The sequence below is a fragment of the Odontesthes bonariensis genome, chromosome 19 (assembly GCF_027942865.1).
Source record: "Odontesthes bonariensis isolate fOdoBon6 chromosome 19, fOdoBon6.hap1, whole genome shotgun sequence".
Lineage (NCBI taxonomy): Eukaryota > Metazoa > Chordata > Actinopteri > Atheriniformes > Atherinopsidae > Odontesthes > Odontesthes bonariensis.
Window position 1 is genome coordinate 11241798 of NC_134524.1, and position 19184 is coordinate 11260981.

Genomic DNA, 19184 nt, shown 5'->3' on the forward strand with positions numbered 1-19184 from the left:
TGTAGTCCTTATTTAATCCAGTTAATGCACCCCTCTTAGTGACTTATATGCACAGGTCACACTTTTATTGTTTCATTTTTTTATTATTATAACTAGTTTTTTGTTTTTAGCTTTTTTTGTGGTTCTTGGGAACAAATCCAACAAATCAACACAAACGTTTCACCAAATACCTCAGCAAGTCACCTGATGATATAAACACCCGACAACCAAAAAGAAAGCATACATTTTTACAAAATATTGTTTCCAAAACTAAATAAAGTCTCTAACTAACCAAACCAAACCACTAAAACAACCAAACACCAGTTTAAATGTAAGAAAATGGGAAAGGTTTCCAATAGATAATAAAGTATTGACCAGTATTCTGAATATATTGGCCAATACTTTAGTGTTTTCTGTTCTTTTTGTTTCGTTGTATTGACTAAAACGTTTTCTGCTTTGTTGGATTGTCTTTTATTAAACCTTCTCTGTTACATTCATTCAGCAGACACTTCTATCCACACCGACTTACAAGGGAGGCACACGTTGGAGCAATGTGGGGTTCAGGTTCTTGCTCAAGGACACTTTGTTACTTTTGTGACTTGGGGGGATAGAACCAGCAACCTTCCAGCTGAAGGAGGGCCAAGAGTTTTACACTGAAGAGAACTAATGTGTTTGTGTTGTTCAGTGCTGGGTGATGTTCTGGAAATATTGAAAACGCCACATCAAACCTGTGCATTCTCGAACTGCATGAAGCTACTTAGAGAATATATTTTGTCCCATTTGGACCAGCGTAAATGTCCCCACAGATTAAAACACGAGACCGTAACCAAAGTTTTTTATCAAGTCATTAAAGGTTTATTCCGTCACAAATTGTTTCACAGTTATAAAAAGACATCCTATTAACTTCCACAACTATTACAAAAAATAAAATAATATTACAGTTAAATATATATTTAGATATTTTTCAGGGTTTCGCACACTTTAAGTTAATGTCCCGGGGATGTGCATTCAGGAAGCCTTAGATTTGCGTCTGATCACTGAGTTGATCCAGTCGATATAATTCACCACTTTTGTGTAAACTCCGGGTTTATTGGTGCGGCCGCAGCCCTCCCCCCAGCTGATGATCCCGTACAAGAAGCTGACGTCACCCCTCGCGCAAGCCAGAGGGCCCCCGGAGTCACCCTGAGGGAGCACATGAGCAGTCAACACACACAAACACACAAGCAGAGATCAAAGTGGACACACACAAGCAGCTGAGTCACACACTTGAAACTTAATACATAACTAAAAATTGCTCTCTGCCAATGAGGTAAACAGTGACATTCAGTGAAGATGAAGGAGCTTTAACATCTAACGCAGCAGGTTGAGTGTGTAGTCCGGCGCTGAAGACACCTTTTAATCTTACACAGACCCCCACAAACGTCCTCCAGCACTTCTCTCAGGGGGAATCCCGGCTGCAATCTTACGTACTGAAACTATTACTCAAGTCATTTTTCTGGTATCCACCCATCCAGAGCCGAGACAGGACGTCCCCTACTTCCAATACTGCAGTGAAATAAGAGTAAAACAGAGGAGCGGGCAGCGCCATTTCTAACCAGTTCGGTTCTGTTTGATTATTATACTCTCAGATACAGTTCTTAACATTTGTTCAACGAAGATTTTTGTTTTGTTTTTGTAAAGGAAAACAATCTGTTAAGTCTTTTAAAGAGGCATCGATGAGTTACCTTCATAAAGATACATTCAGATAGATAGATACACTTTATTGATCCCGAAGGAAATTCAATGAAACACCAGGGAATCACAAGTACAGTAACTTAAGTAAAGAAAAATGCATTTGATAGTTCCTGTTTGACTTAATTTTTTATTTAGATATATGCAAAAAAGTCTGCCACAGAACTGCCAGTAAAATACTGTCTCGTTTGTATTGTAAGATCGTAAATGTTCAACAATCAAATCAGACAATAGGTCCTATAAATAGACATTTTATTCTGACAACGCAGAAATCTTTTGGCTCTGTGAAGAATCCGCAACAAAACTTTAAATAAAGAACCAGGCCGTCGACTGGTTCTTTATTTAAAATCTGGTTTAACAAAGTTAAAACTGGATTCTCGTTCACATTTGTTCATTTTTATGATGCTTAACAGAATGATGAAAAATAACAAACATAAATGTTAAACCTACATCATTCTAGCCTAAAGTTTGAGATCATATTCGGATATAATCAAGCAAACCAAAAACGTCTCAGTGACATCCGCCATACATCTCTGTGCAGGGTTCCCTTTCAGCTGCAGGGACCGAGTTCCACCACAGCACAGTCATATGCGTAACTAACAGAGTTATGCACGTTCCCCAACAGAACTTTTATCTTTACACCAGGTGATAAACCTTTTATAGACATGGAGAATGTTGCGTTGGGAACCTGTAGCAGACATCATAAATGACTTCCAGACACCCAGCGGGTGCTTCTGGTTTGATGCTCTCCTACCTGACACGCATCCACATAGCCGGCGAGCCCGGCGCAGAGCATGTCAGCGGTGACATGGTTGCCGTACACGTCTGGTCGCTTACAACAGTTGTGAGAAATCAGTCTGATGTATCCTTCTTGTAGAGAAGAGTAACCCTCTGCCTCTGTGAAATCAAATAAGAAAATAATCAATTATTTTACAAAAGAAAAAAATTGATAAAGGGATCTGACCCAGATTGAAAAACACCGGCGTCATCCATCCTACTAAGTGACTCAATGTCTAAAGCGGTTGGTTTTCTCAGTGGTGCGGCAGTAACGTATGAGCAGAGCCCGACCAGACGTCTCCTTCTGTTTCCAGTCTTTATGCAGCGCCAGTCTGACCAGCAGTTAGCAGTCAACATTAAAGCAAACAAGTTTTCCTGATGTGGGCATTAAAAATAGATGTAAAATAGTAAAAAGTGATTTACAGTACAAACAAATATGGCATGGCGTGCTGTGGCACTTTTTAATGTGTGAACAAAGACATCACTCACTGGAGTGGCACGTCAAATATGTACATACTGAATGATGCAGCATCACTCACTCTCAGACTTGTGTCCCCAGCCACTGATAGCACAGCAGTAGCCGTGAGGGAACAGCGTGTTTTTGTCTGGGAGACAGATGGGCCTGATGAATGCCGTTCTCCTCACACACCGCCCATCCTTCTTCTTCAGTTTGATCAGAACTGGCACACACAGTAAACACAATATTATGAAATGGGAAAATACACGATGAAGCAAGTGGCAGACTTGGAGACTCCGCCGCCTCGTGAAACTGACACACCCAAATGTTTGTGTGTGTGTGTGTGTGTGTGTGTGTGTGTGCGCACGTGTGTGTGTGTGTGTGTGTGTGTGTGTGTGTGTGTGAGAGAGTGCGGGGGAGAGCAGGGACACAGCTGCTTGGTGAGGCACAGCTGTGCACAAAGAGTGGGGTCTTGAGTGAGTTTGTATGTTTCTGAGTGGGGATGAGAGGTCTTTAAGTGTATGTGAGTCATGGATATGTGTGTGTGACTGGATCTCACCAATGTCATGTAGAGTTGGATTGAATACAGAGAATTGCTTCGGAAAGATGTACTTCTCCACTCCAAACGTCTTGGTGTTGGAACCGGTGTCGGAACCGGTGTCATTAAAAGTATGCTGGCCGAGCACCACACGGATTTGAGACAACAGAGGGCTGTGGGAAGACATGTTTTTCCTTTTTAATCAATGGCTGGAAAAAGTAAAAAGTAGTCATACTACAATAAGAAAAGACTTTTTAATCGTGATAAGTTCAGAGCCAGGTCACCTATTGGGCGAATCTCCATGAAAGATGGTAAACATGATCCTTTCAGGGAGAATTTAAGAACCCCTCAACACAAGGTTTCTCACAGCAGCACAATAAGTCATAAGTAGTAGAGACAGAAGGGAAATGTGTAGAAAAAGAGTGCAGCCGTGCAGCAGAGGGCCGGGAGCCAGACCAGCTGAGAGCGTTTTCCTCCATCTAATACATGTCCCAACCATCTGAACATCATCGTCTACTGATTTTGTAGATCTCAAAGCACTAAAATCCAGATAAACTTAAAAGGATATTTCAGTTTTTGTTTTTTTTTCTTAAGTAGGGTTGTGAGTATCACTGATGAGCAGTCAGTGTCTTATCTGCATCAGAGACTCATCCTGATGGCTGGGAGAAGCTAAAAGCTACTCAGACATGTTTACTTTACACATGCAGGGTAGTGGGCCTGGGGACCAGAGATAGACAGACACGTGAAATAAATTAAACATATGAACCACTCAAAAACACAAAGACGCAGAGTCTTTGAGTGGCGCTTAATGGACTTAATTAGCTAAAGGTGGGTATACCATAAAACATGCCTGCTGAAGCCTAGAAATGCATGCCTTAAACAGCTTAATCAAACGGCATTAAAACACTGTTTCGTAGTGAATTAAGTTTTTCCTAAAGACAGCATATCGTTTTTCTTCTTCAAATGCTAGTTTCTGGAAATAAAATACGCTCAGTTACTTTAGACAGTTTTAACAACTACAAAAAAATTCAGGACAAGAGATACCTGAAGGGCATGTCTTTCCATGTTTTTAGGTTTTACTGGATGGATGCTGAGGGAGCAAAAAAGCCTTCAGCGTTTGTCTTAGGAGTTCTGACCTCTTCCTCAGCTGCAGTGGTTAGAAAAAGTTAGGAGGACACGATGATGTCTTTTGAAAAAGGTTTCTGGAGAATTTCAGTCAATCAAAGGGGGAAAGGGGTTCCCGTGGGCATAAAACGCCATTTAAGCTTTCCAAGGCACTGGCAGCTGCTGATAACTTCTCACATTTAGTTTAAAAAAAGGACTCAACACAAGAAGGCCCAGTAAACACTGCCTCTCTCTTTTACCATATCACTTTTTTTAACCATAATATGAAAACAAACTGCAGTGGAGCAGCACTGCATACTTGCGGAAGAAGCAGTGTGCCGCCGAGATGACCCAGCAGGAAGAGATCAGACTGCCAGCGCAGAAGTCTGACTGCCCGATATAAATGGCTGCCATCCACGGATGACTGCCCGGCAGGGCAGCGGTTCCACCCAGTATCCGAGGCATGCGGACGGATACCCTCTTCTTATGCTTCGTTCCACAAACAGGCTTTCTGGCCGGCTTGGAGGAGTTGGGTTTTTTAATGACGGGCATGCTCTTGGATGAGACAATCCTTCGAGATAAGGCTAAAACAAGTTGAAAAAGATTATTATTACAAACTTAATAGTACAGTTGTTACGATAAAGTACAGCTTTCTAAAGAGAATGGGAACTTTAGAAACTTTACAGCACAGCTGAACAGTGTTTTTCAGGGAATATTTTTTTATTTTGCAGCAGCCGGGTCCCGAGCAAGAAGCAGAAAAGTAACGCTATATGGCAAAGCACCGTGTTGAGGAAAACCATATGTCAGACACAGGGCACAGCAGATGGGAAAAGCTTGTGAATTCTCTGCATACCCCTGGCATCATGACAGACAGCCAACTGCGCTGGATCCCACAACATAAACATTTGGCTTCACCTGACATGACACGTTGATTCAGGGCGAGTCATGCCTCGTTCCCCCGGATATCATCAGGCCCCATGCGTTAAAAAAAAAAATCAGCTTAGGTGAAGTCAACTTTTGGGAGTAGCGTGACTCAGCAGAGATTAGCTGCATTCCCGGTGCTTTCCCTTTCATCACAAACTCTCAGGTTTTTAATGAAATGCGGGGCATCTAATGAGGTGCTGAGCCATTTCTCAAATGAGCGCCACGGACTGTATCACACCATCAAAGCTGAGGGAGTTAAGACATGGACCAGCTTGCGTGACTTTATATGCTTTGTAATGGTTAAAAAAATGCCAGGGACAGCCAAATGCATATGCCATCCTTGATTTGGTAAATGACCAATGCAGGGATGTTAGAATGCTATTAATGTTAGCGCTGTGATGATGAACCCGATGAATGCCGTCAGGTCACACATCTCTGTTATAACTAACGGGTATATGACTTAATCCTAAATAACTCACATTACAGCAGACCGATACAAATCTTCAACGATAAACCCTCTAAACAAAACACTAAAACAGCCGTGTGATGTCTTTTTTTACAGTGAACTTTCACTGTCAGGTGGATGATGACACAACGGGACACAAATGGTGTTTAAGACTCTTTACTCATCCAACCGAGGATCAAAACATCCTGACTGAAAGAGACACAAAACAACAAAAAACTCAATTTGTGCTTGCTGTCTGTGTTCTGTGTTCTTCATCATTGTGCATCTCTTTATTGTCATTTTGTGATTTGAATCATTTTAAGAGTTTGGTTTTGGACATTAAGTCTCACTGTTATAGTCCATCTCTGTGTCCCTTATGGATCATTCTGTATCTATTCATAGTTGTTTTATATCATTTTACATTATTTTGCACATCTACTGTGCATCATTTTTATGTGGTTGTTTTTAAATCTCCTTTTTGCCATTCGGTCTGTTCTACATTTTGATTTTCTCTCTGGGATATACACTAATGTGCTGACACAAAGCTAGAGCCCCCTGTCCTCTTATGCCCCAAAGTCCTTGCCCAATAGGGCCACTCAGAGATCTGTCGTCTCAGCTAACAACAACTACAAACTCCTTTTCTGTGCCCCAGTTACTCACACAGCGGCATCCTACAGGAGGGCACGTCACAGTACTCCCAGGAGATGGCACTGTCATTTACTGTGTAGCACCACGGCTTCTTGTCTCCATCTGGGTTTCTGCACACACAGAAACACAGCGGAGAGCATCTGTGAGTGTGCAGCACCGCTGTTTCCATCCCTGCTTCGCACACAGTAGCAGCTGAACAGTCCACAGGAGCTCCATCAGTTTTTTTGTGTGAATAGGTGAAAGTTGTTTTTCACTTTCTGGCTGGGCCAGGTGTTTATTTTGTATTTATCTATATAATGGTTTACTTAATAGGAATAAGGTTTCAGTGATGTTAAGACTGCAATATATATGATATTTTCAGGTAAGATAAAAAAAATGAACAAGTTCAGAGTCTGAAACCCTCAGATACTTTTATGTGTGCTCAAACGATTGCTTCAAATATTCTTTTGTTTGATGTTTGAAACATTTTGGGACATATAATTAGCTGTGAGCATGTCATATGGCTGCTGGGTAGTCATAGTAACAACAACAAGAACTCAGGAAAGCAGTATGAAACAGACATAGGGGTCTGTGTCAGAGATAAGACCTGGTTTCACCATGCGGTTTGATGCTTTCTGGGTGCCTCCGTTTTAAGCCACGTCCAAATGAGTGACAAGTGTTGGCACATGAAGATAAGGAGCAGGCAGCTTTTGCTAACTCATGGTAAAGAGCTGAATATTGAAGCTTTAGAGCTACATTTATAGGAGAAAAAAAAGCGTAAGGAAGCCTGGTTTCCCCGATAAGCCAGTTGGTTCCGTATCAAACACCAGTGTCTTTAATATGCCATTTTGGTTTAAAATAGCAGCTTCTAAGCTGGATGTTTCAGCACTCACAGACCTGCAGTAGGCATGCTCGCCGAGGCCCCTGAGGGCCGATGCAGCCACTGTGCCCACATGGAGCTCATCAAAGAGCAGATCCGAGTTCCACGGCAGACACCGGGCGCCGGACACCGTGGTGCCCACCGCTCCTCTGTAACCTGTGCCCCTGCTGTTGTAGCACTCTGTCTCTGGCTCTGCATACACATAAACCACAGGCAGAGACAGACAAAACAATCTCAACCCTGCCTTGTAAACACCACGAGCGCTGTCAATTTCTGCATGCGGATGCATCTGCGATGACGGATTTCTTTATGTCGGAATGAGTGGGAACAAGTCTAACAATTTCTCATCATGCAGTCCCAACAGCTGAATGCAAGTGGAGCAGCTTCTTCGTGTCTTCACCTGCTGCCATTAATCAAACAATCATCATGCCAAGAGAGAACACATGCACGACAGAGCTCACATGCAGAATTCTTCTTTCTGTCCTTTTAAGCTTGATACGTGCATTGTTTGTTTCAAATGTGTTTACATCTAGAGTGGGAGCAGATTGTGCGCTCTTCCAAAGAGTGAAAGAGCATCGCGGTGGAATTACATACCAAGGCTACAGTGAGGTCCACCGTAGCCATATCTGCAGTAACACACTTCTTTTCCAGTGGATGTGATCAGACGACAGGTTCCATCATTCTGACAAGGGTTTGTGCGACACACTGGACACATCAAGACACACAAGGTCACATCTCAGGGACATTAATTAAAGCAGAATTAGTCAAGAGTCACTATTGAAACAGTAAAGTTAAACTTAACAGTGAATCAAGTAAATACCAGTGTTTGTGTTGTTTGATGCACTTGTAAAACAGGTTCTGTTCACAAATTCACACAAAAACGTTTAAAATGTGTCCCCTGCTTAGATGTGCGGCTTAATTTCTTCACCGACTGGGTGAAAAACACAGTGTAGACAAGCTGGTGCTCTAATTTACATGTCGCTGACGCCACATCTTTATTTAAACATTTAAAAACAGCCAGGTTGGGAATGCTAAAAATCTCAAAGATAATATCAATTATTAAATCAAAGATTATCAAAGATTAAATCAGAGAAATCAAATGCGCAGCTTTATACACGTAAAGGCGTTGCTCATTTCAAGCATGATGCCACACCAGACTCTGTACGTATTACAACGGCCTGGCTCTCTGTGTGTATACATGACACTAAAAAAAATTAATCATTATGTTAGTCAGAGCAAAACTGGACTTTTAAAAAAAATGTAAACATGTTAGTCCCAATGAAATCATATGAAAGCAAAGCTCTCAAGGCCGCTCTGACACACCGAGATAATGCGGCTGCATGCAGGCGCTGAAATAGACTCCAATGGGCCTACGCGCTCCACAAATACACCAAAATCCTTTCTTTTTTAAAAACAGTAAAGCATAAGTCGATATTAGTGGAGCCAAATTCTCAATAAAGCTGCTTTCATTCACGTATTTTTCTGTCAGCTGAATATGTTGGAAATTGGGATTGAAATCAGCCCAATGAGACAACGCCTCGACTCACGGACACTGAAAGTATTTTCACATCGCTTTGCTCTAACAGAGTTCTGATTTTAAAACCAGAGCGTCACCTGACAAAACCACCGCTGAAGTAACTTAAAGGGGAAGTTTTTTTTGTTTTTTTTAAAACCTGGACCTTATTTCTGGCATAAAATATGTTCGTCTACTCATTGATAACAGTTTGGTGAAAGTTTAGATCACTCGAGATCTGCGTATATCCATATAACGGGAGAGAACCGGGCATCAACAATACAGCCACTAAATAAAGCATTATCTGTCTTTATTTCCCCAATACTTTAAGACGAATGAATGAATGAACGCGTACTATTGCACTGTAAGTTCAAAGCTGCCATGTTGTTGTTATTGGGGGCTATCGGGGGGCTTTCTACACACGCTTCTACTGGGATGATGTCATTGATGCGCACCACCGCAGCAGCATCTTTACACAGAATTTGCTACTGCTGCTGGTAACATGGTTCGTTATTGCGTATTTCCAAGTTGCCATGTTGCACAAAACTAGCAGCAGCAAACTCCGTGTAAAGATAGCCGACCGTCACAGAGCACGGAGTGAATGAGCTGTGCTGCAGCGGTGCGCATCGATGACATCATCCCAGTAGATGCGTGTGTAGAAAGGCCCCGATAACAACAACACGTCTGTGCAGTGAATTTGGCCACACTTACATGTACGACGATCTCCCACAGAGGAAGTTAGAAGGAGCAGATTGTTTTGTGTGTTTTCTCACACAGTCCACAGAGTCCCAGCTTTGGACATGCTCGTCCAATAACTTGATTCCCTTCCCGTACGTGTATACGGATCTGGGAAAGCCAACCGGTTAAATGGCCCCATTGAACTCCAACTGTAGCTTGACTCAGCTGTGCATGTTACCGTACTGACTGTAGGAACTGAGCCCTGGTGTTAAATCACCTCCTGTACTCAACACCCGTCATCCATTGAAAACATATGGCACATTATGAAATGAAAAGTAAAAAGCGGCTCCGGGCTGGTGAAACACTACATCAAGCCAGAATATGATGAGTCAACAGCAATCAGTCTCCTCAGTTGTTAAGTAAGTTATGCAATGCAGTGGGAAACATGCCCCTGTTTCTGCTCATTTGAAACTTACTGAGCATGCGTTTTTCAGAAAACAAGTTGGTAAGCTGGTTTTGTACTTTTCAGTTTATCAGAGCGTTGCACGGTGTATGCATCTACTTTTCATTTCGGAAACAGGGCTCTTGCGTGACCTGTGTAAGATAAGCCCCCACCGTCATGACAAAAACAGTTTCAGCTGAGGGAGCATGAAAATGCTCCACTCCCTTCCCTTTTTATGTCAGCGAATCTGTGAAATGCCCACGAACATCTTCCCGCTGAGATAAAAAGCACCGCGTGGACCCACGGGGTGTGTCTTCTAACGTTGTTCCTGAGTCACAGTGAGTCATATAATCTGCCTCTCTTCAATGGAGAGGTTACTTTTGTTACTATGGAGCTGTGATCAAAGAAAGGGTGGGGCATGTCTTTCATATCTTCTGTACAGAGGATATTTTGGAAAAAAAAACAAAAAAAAAAACACTTTGGCAGGCTGGGAGGAGAACCGATACGTGTATTTTTCAGTTGTGGAATAGAAGAAAGGAAGAGTTTGCTCAGGTTGATCTTTTTTTTTTTTTCCCATCTTTAGTTTTTCTCTCACATAATGTTTCCGTTGGAAGTTAAGCTCAAACTCACGTTGTCAAAGTGAATAAGTCAAAGTCAAAGTTTCACTCTCATCAGCCCAACAAAAGGAAACCAAGGAGCCAAAACAGAACGCTGATGGAGCAACAAAGGCGGCGAGCATGTCTTACTTGTGTAGTGGACTCTTTCACACTTGATTTCTCCTGCCACACACCAGCACTGTTCCACGTTACGAAGGTGAATTCGTCCCCAAGACTCTCCGATGTCATAATAGCGCAGGTGTACGGTTTCATAGCACTTTTCTGAAAGGCAACAGGTTGAAATATGAGAGGTGATGAAAGAGCTCAGAGGAGCTCACAGAGCAAATCTTTGATGGCTGCAGATGCACTTAAAGTGCTTGCGGGATTTTTATTTGTGTAATTTTGACTCAAACCTAATTTTTTTTTTTTTTATGCCTTGACTTCTTTGACGTGAAAGTAAAGGCTTTCAATGAAAACATTCCAATATAACCTACATGGTCTTCATCAAATCAGTTTCTAAAGTAAGATCGATGCAGTTCTTTTCATTTTTTGGACATGGATGAGTTTGCATATAAGTTCTCATCCACGTCGTTTAGTTATTAATTGTTGGTTGAAGTGTAACTATGATAAAAACACGGTATATACGCTGTCTATGGCTTGTGCAGATTCAAATGAATTCCAACTATTTGTGAGATGTTGTTTAAAGGACAAGACCGTTTTTTTTACATTGGGCCCTTGATTTCACATTATAACATGATGTTCTACTCACCCCTGCTTGTTGTTGGTCATTTGGAGCTGTTCCGAAGATATTCGAGAGGCGTCTGGCTGCTCTCTTGAGATGTTCGGCCATGAAACGGTTTCCTATGGGCAACGTTGTACAGGCACAAACTACGCTGTTTATAATTTATTAATTACTGTACACTAGCACTGATAACGTGGAGGTGCGTCGCTTACTTAAAAAAATCCGGGTTACTGTAATTTTGAATTTTTGTCGTAAAGTGGGTGTTACTGACGTCATCGTCGTGCTACTACCACAGACAGCCCACAGACAAACACACACAGACTTTACAACAAAAATTCAAAATTACAGTAACCCGGATTTTTTTAAGTAAGCGACGCACCTCCACGTTATCAGTGCTAGTGTACAGTAATTAATCAATTATAAACAGCGTAGTTTGTGCCTGTATAACGTTGCCCATAGGAAACCGTTTCATGGCCGAATATCTCAAGAGAGCAGCCAGACGCCTCTCGAATATCTTCGGAACAGCTCCAAATTACCAACAACAAGCAGGGGTGAGTAGAACATCATGTTATAATGTGAAATCAAGGGCCCAATGTCAAAAAAACGGTCTTGTCCTTTAAAGCTCAGGAGAGCGCTAATTGTGGTTGATACAGTGCAATATAAAGGAGAATTGACTCTTTAATCCTATTAGTATGAGATGACTTTATCAAAAACGCAAAAGAGACTGTGAAGTTTGTTTCGTTGATATGTTAGCAATACCAAATGTTAGACTTCGTATGTCCAGCAAAGAATAGTTGACTTTATTCCTTGTTGCTTTACCTGCACAAAAAGTGACACTGGGAACATAAGAATCACTGACATCTTACTTTTTATGTGATGAAACGTTAATGAAATGTGAGGCAACCCACTTTGTTCGCACAGCCTCCCGGCGAAGCTCTCGGGACAGGAGCACTCAAACGAGCGAGTCTCTGGGCTCGGTGTGCAGATGCCTCCGTTCTGACACGGCTTCTCCCGACACGGATCTGCGACTCTGTGGGAATTGGTAACAACTATTGCGACAGAAAAAGCAAAAGCGACAGTTAGAGGAGGAACAACAGCTATACTGCAGTCTTTAGTGGAGTGGACTTGCGCAGCCAGTTTGGTAAACTGACCATCTGGTTGACTCTTCACTGGAGCACAGAAGCCCATCTTCCTGTCCCGGTCAAAGTTGTGTGTGAGAGAGCACCTGTGGCAAATAAAAAACAGGAGGATGATACAACCACCTCGACTGTAAACTAAATAAACATTAGAGCTCAGAAACAGGGCAAAGGAATTACATTTCCTTAAGAAAATAAAAAACTCATGACACAACTCATCCCCACATTCCGACTCATTTCTGTACTTTAGTTGGTCTGTATACATCATTTTACCACAGAAATGCACAGTGTTTCACCCCAGGCCATGATATAAACTAAAAGGAATTTGGCTTCTTATAAAAAGACATGACTTGGCCGGAAAAGATCATTTGAAAAGTTTTGGGGGTTTCTGTACAGTATTAGTTTCATGTTGTTTTTGGCATCCATTTGTGTTTTACATAGATTAAGAATAAACAGCCTGTCTCCCTGTTACTGCAACTGTGTTTATCATTTGCATTAATATTCTGATATGCCCATATTTGTCCTTGTCGGTGGAAGTTTCAATCAGGAGGTCTTGGAGCACATTTCACGGAGAATTTGGGGTGAAAGGACGGACTACTGTACCGATTCGGTGTATGAACTCTTAGCTTGTGCTCACAAACAAACAGAAACGTGAACAAACCAACAAAAATATGTGAATGAGTAAATTAAAACATACACACAAACTACTGAATGAATTGTGTTTCGTTCCCAGCCATACAAATGTGACGTGTACCATGAAGCAACATGACAATAGTCAGAGATTTTTTATGCCATCTCGCGTTAGTTTCTTTGCATGCTTGAGGTGATTTTGGGCAAATCTGAAAACCAATGCGAGGGGTTAGGTTATGATATTATCAGCCCAGTAACCGGCAACGCTTTGTCTGTCTACCTGTTTTCCACCATGTTGCTCTAGATTTCAATGGAATGGCATGAAGTTTCTCACAGATATTCAAGATCCCTGGTGGGAGTTGACGGTTCACCTTGTGCTTTTATCTGATCTATGAATCACCTCGCTTGTCAGTCCTGTTATTCCATAAAAATTCTACATATGCGCGCTATAAAGTTGCCCATACAACCCTCTCCGTGAAGGCAATGTTGCGTTTTTGCCCGCTGATGCACGGATCAGCAGCAGCCTACCTCTGTGCCACACACTGACTCTACAACTCACAATCTGAAGCCTATCCTGAGACAGAAACCCGCCGGGTCACATTGCAGTAACTTTAGGTGTAGGTGGACATGAGTTGGGCCATATATAATTGCATACAAGTTGCTCCAACTTGTTGACATACACCCTTCCTGTCTCGATTCCAAGTAGTGATGACTGGGAAAGCCCTTCAGCAAGTCTCATGTTGTTTTTTTCCAAAATAATAAAAATATAAATATATATGTTGCTAGGTTACGATGTGGTGCAATAAAAAAATAATTTTATTGCGGCAGCTGTTTATGTACCCCCAGGAGGAATTGCGAGCAGTAGTTAAGCTGATAGGAACTTCAACTATTGCTATACTTTTAGGGAGTTTTAGTGACACAGCTGTAGAAATTGTCTGGATGGATTTATCTTTCACAACCAGCTGACTAAGATAACACTGTGGTATGTTAAAATGATGACACAAGCCCTGCTGACGATTCATCAGCAAGCGATTTATCCAAACCTTTTGGCTCATTACCTCATTTGAATTTGCGCTGTGATGACACTGTTGCATAAATCCCTCACCGCTGCCAGCTGCAATTAGGTTTTGCACACAGAATCGTTGCCTCTTCAACAAATCCCCGATAATGCAGTAATGTTTGATGGGAACCATCAAGCGTTTCTGCTCTTTTAATGTCACGCCAAAAAGCCTGAAACGTAACACTTGAAAGACATGCGGCATGCCCTGTCAGTGTATGTCCAAACAAAGTCTAATGTGATGAAGATGCTTCTACCTGCCTGTCGCAGGGAGCGGGTTTTAACTTTGAACAATTACACACACATTAGTGAGTGGCCGTGTATCCAAAACCAGACAGGCTGTCTGGTAAGGACTCACCATGGTCTGGAGAAATAGATGGTGATGATGCAGTGATGATGAAGCCTTCCACCCTCACGAAATGGGAACTTACATTCTTTGCCTGTTGTAGTTAGAACTGTGAAGAAGGAGCAACAAAGTAAAAAAAAAAAAAAGGGGACTTCAAACCAATGCAAATGGGCAAAACACAAAGTAGAGAAATCACAAAATTGCACTTTCTCCCTGTATTTTACGCACATGGTCTCCTTTCACTTTGCCCATAAATCCATGAATTGCATGCCCTTCCCACACAGCAATACCGCTGCTTTAGGTACACAAACACTGTTATTTCATGCAGCTCCAAAAAAGTTTCAGTCGGTACAGCAGAAAATATTTCAGACAAACACTGCACCCCACCTCCCTCCTTTCCCTCTAAATTAATCACAGGACTGAAGTAAAAGCCTACCTTTCCGGCTCTCCCTGTATGGCACTGCTTCATAACCAGACACTATTAGGTCCTGAAATCAAGAGAGACACATTCATTTGACTGCTTTCCTGCTCTTTTCGCACGCCAAAAAGGAGTAAAAACTTACCGCTCCCGCGCTGAAAACAAATGAATAAAATAGAAAAAGCAGCTTGTTGTTTGTCATCATGTAAGTTTCCATCTGTTGGTCCCTGGTGTCCGGAGAGGCTAATTTTCCTTGAGTCGGAGGACGGTGTGTAAGCCCTGTCACGTTATATCTGTCAGTTTCAGAGTCCGCAGCCTACTTTTGGTCATAGGAAACCCTGCAAGTATTATCCTGTCCCTCACAATTTCAGGCTGTATTGAGTAAACCCGTTGCGTCATTAGGCTTGTCTAACTCGGAGGCATCCTATAACTCGGCTGGTGTTCCCTCAGCACCTTGTGTGAAGACGCCCACTGTTTATCATTCTCAACGACGGAGAGGAGAGACCGAAACTTTCCAGCACAGAGCGGAGGTGGGGGCCGCCGAGGCCGGCAGAATGTACTGGACAATCCCTACCTACTCCACAAGAAATAAAGCTTCTACTTGCCTCAGTCACATAATACTAATTTTTTTTGTTTGTTTTTCTTTAGGTGTTCCGGGTTGTGCACTGTTCGTAGCTTGTATCACGTAGATACTGAAATAAATCAATTATTTAATTTATCCGCAGTACATTGCAGATGACGGGTGACCCCTTCATTAATGCTAAACACCTGTTAGCTCACGGCTAGCTAGCAACCGCTTATAACGGTTACTTAGCAATGGTTGTCAGCTATCAAGCTAACGTTAACAGATTCGATATTCGAGGAAACACAACCTTGACAGTAAAGCTGTTTAGTTTTAGTGGTAACAAAACTACAGTACAAAAGTATAAATATAGTGAGAAAGGATGGAATTACTACACATTTAGAGTCAGTTTTGTCTCCGCTGCTCTTGAGATCTCTTGTGTTCCACAGCTAGAACTTTCTCAGCCATTCAGCCAATCTATTTTAGTAGTTTAGCATAATTACCGTATATGCATAAATATTTATTGAGGTTAGAACATTTCTATTGTTGTAATAATACTTATATTTACACTGTGACCAGCTTACTAGTCTGACCGGTTACAAGCTTTACTAGTTCACATAAGGCTAACTAGGTTGGGAAGTTGATCAACTTGTACAGCTTAAAGGGGAAGTTTAAGTTTTTTAACCTAGAACTAATTTCTGGCATAAAATAGGTTCATCTACTCACCAATAACAGTTTGGTAAAAGTTGGTGTCCTTCGGATGCTATTTAGATCCGCATATATTCATATAATGGGAGAGAACCGGGCACCGACAATAGGCTACAGCCTTTAAATGAGGAATTATCTGTCTTTATTTCACCAATAAGACAAATGAATGAACGTGTACCATTGCACTGTTAGTTCAGAGCTGCCGTGTTGTTGTTATTGGGAGCTATCTTGGGCTTTCTACACACTCATCTCGTGGGATGACGTCATCGCCGCGCGCCGCTGCAGCACAGTTTATCTACTCCTTGTTCTGTGGCGGTTGGCTATCTTCACACGAAGTTTGCTACTGCTAGTTTTGTCCAACATGGCAGAATATTTATCAGATTTTGACGACGACTTTGAGTAAGATGGCGTTATGATTATTATATTTACGAGACTGAACATGCAACACTGAGACTGTCTTCAAAAAAGCCTTTCGGAAGCCTAGCTCCTCCAGTGTCTGCACCAAGATGACCCCCGTGTTTGGGGTCTGCCCTGGAGCTGAATGTTCCAAGAATTTTGCACCAGTTGGTGATCATATTCGACAATACTGCACCCTGTACACAACGCAGTGATGAAACTACAAAGTGAGTTCAGTCAGAGGCATCTTCAGCTCCATTGTAACACAGAGTGGTAAAGGAGGTATTTGGACCGCAAAAACCTTCAGCGTGTGGTGAGGACGGCTGAAAAGATCATTGGAGCCACTCTCCCCTCCGTCTCAGACATCTACACCACACTCTGCATCCGCAAGGCAACCAGGATTGTTAAAGACCCCACCCACCCCTCACATAGACTTTTCTCACCCCTCCGATCTGGCAGAAGGTACCGCAGCATACGGTCTGTCACCACCAGACTACAAAACAGCTTCTTCCCCCAGGCCATACGACTCCTCAACGCTCAGAGACTGATGTGATCACCTCTGTTTTATACTGTCCTGAGCCACTTTTTGTACTTTTTGTACTTGTCTGATGCACTACTGCACCTCATGTAAATAATAATACAGTCACTTTACACTTTTACACTTTACAAGCATTTTTTTGTGCACCACACTTGCAGTTACTTGTAGCATTTTTAGTATTGTCTTTGTTGTCCCAGCTGTTCTTTGTTGTTGCTGTTTGTTTGCACTGAAAACTTCTTGAGAAACGTTATTTCATTGCACTGTGTACTGTGTATATGGCTGGAATGACAATAAACCCTCTTGAATCTTGAATCTTGAATTTCCAGCCAATAACCAAACAACAGCTTAAAATCATCCTGCAACATTAGAATTTCCCTTTTAGAGTAAGAACATATTTTCAAATGTGAACTCATTTAAACTACATAATGCTGATGATGTATTCATCAGTCTTTACTTCCAAGTAAAACATTAAAAAAGGACTTTTTTTGTGTGATAATGATCCTATTTTGCGGTATTAAGAGTTCTACTCCAGAAAATGTTTGTACTACCACTGCCAGTATTTATGAAGTGATAGGTTGAAAAAAAAGCAAAAGTTTGTCCATCACCCCCCCAAATTACAAAGTCCTTCCAGCTCTGAGCGCTCTGAAGCTGAGTTTGTGAGCAAAGATTCAGATGATGCTCTGAGCATTGCACATGGCATTGCACGGGCTCGAAGGCTGCCATCCTGCATAACACACCTTTGATAAAAAGGGAGTGGAGAGCTGCATTTCTCCACCTGTACGCAATGCAGTTATGCTGATTTTGCAGATTGTTTGTGTTTGTGCCCTCAAATGCAAAATACTTGTTACACTTGTGGGCACCTAGAATTGTCGGCATCTGTTGTGCAGTGGAACCACACTTTTAAATGTTTACTTCTCTCGGTCTACAACTGCTGTATTCCTTAAACTTAAGCTACACTTGCAAACACAAGTCAAAATAGATCTACCGCTGATTCAAAAATTACTTGCTTTTTCTATATAAATATTCATCATCCTATCCCCCACAACTTCAATTAATTCAGTTAAGTATTATCTGATCATGTGTTGGCAAAGATTAATAGATAAAAAAAGAGGCCTAACGTAATGGTATTAGACAATGTAGTTACAAGCCAAGTGTGGGTAATGTTCCCCTTTTTAGATTCACCCGTAACAGTTGAATCCTTTGTAAAAGTGACCGTGCTCGCCAAATATTTGCAACGTCAGGACTTGAATCACACTTTGGCAGTTAACCGAATGTGGCTGAAAACGCCACAGATAAAACAGGTGTGTTTAGCTTTCAAAAGCAAATGGCAACCGACAACATCGTGCCACAGCTCTGCAGCTCCCAGAAGACAGCCGGAGAAAAAGAGGATGAAAGCAGTCTAAAGGTTGTTGAGGCCAGACTTTAGATGAAAGTCTATTATGAGGGGAAAGTTTAGGAAGGAGTTCTATTGTTCTATTGATGACCCCATTAAAGATGGTATCTATGAAATTAGGCAAGTTCAAAAGTAATGAGTCCATCTAAACCTGTGAGTTTCGTGTGTTGTCAGCATTCCAGCAGTGACATGCCGCTTCAAGACTAAATCTCCAGTCCTATTATCTAACCTCTAATTTTCACCAGCTGTAATAATCTTCCTCCAGATGCTGAGCTAAAAATAACACAAACAGGAGGCTGCACAACGTATGAGCACGTCCACAAAAGTATCCAGTCCAAGCATGAGCATAAAGCAGCTCAAGGGGGAAAATTGTTAAACTAAGACATCTGCTCTGTTAATATTTGACAGTACTAACTAACCTAACAAATACATTTAAGCGGCCAAATATGCCAAGAAGGAGGACTAAGGTCTGCGGATGTAAGACTTTGGGTTGTAAAATACAAGAGAATCTTTTTCCAAAGCTGGCTAGAACCACAAAAAGGCAAGAGTCAGTTTGTTAGCAGCTAT

At 41.8% G+C, this 19184-nt stretch overlaps 1 protein-coding gene across 1 annotated transcript; it reads right to left on the minus strand.

The window, feature by feature from the left end:
• Positions 1-848: 848 nt before the first annotated feature.
• hgfac (HGF activator) lies at positions 849-15460 on the minus strand. Its single transcript, XM_075450817.1, has 14 exons — positions 15166-15460; positions 15039-15090; positions 14615-14711; positions 12585-12658; positions 12342-12482; positions 10842-10973; positions 8057-8167; positions 7480-7654; positions 6616-6713; positions 4906-5170; positions 3504-3655; positions 3027-3167; positions 2465-2607; positions 849-1161 (listed from the first exon to the last, which is right to left on the minus strand). The coding sequence occupies exons 1-14, from the start codon at positions 15235-15237 to the stop codon at positions 988-990; spliced, it is 1827 nt and encodes a 608-aa protein (XP_075306932.1). The 5' UTR covers positions 15238-15460; the 3' UTR covers positions 849-987.
• Positions 15461-19184: the final 3724 nt, after the last annotated feature.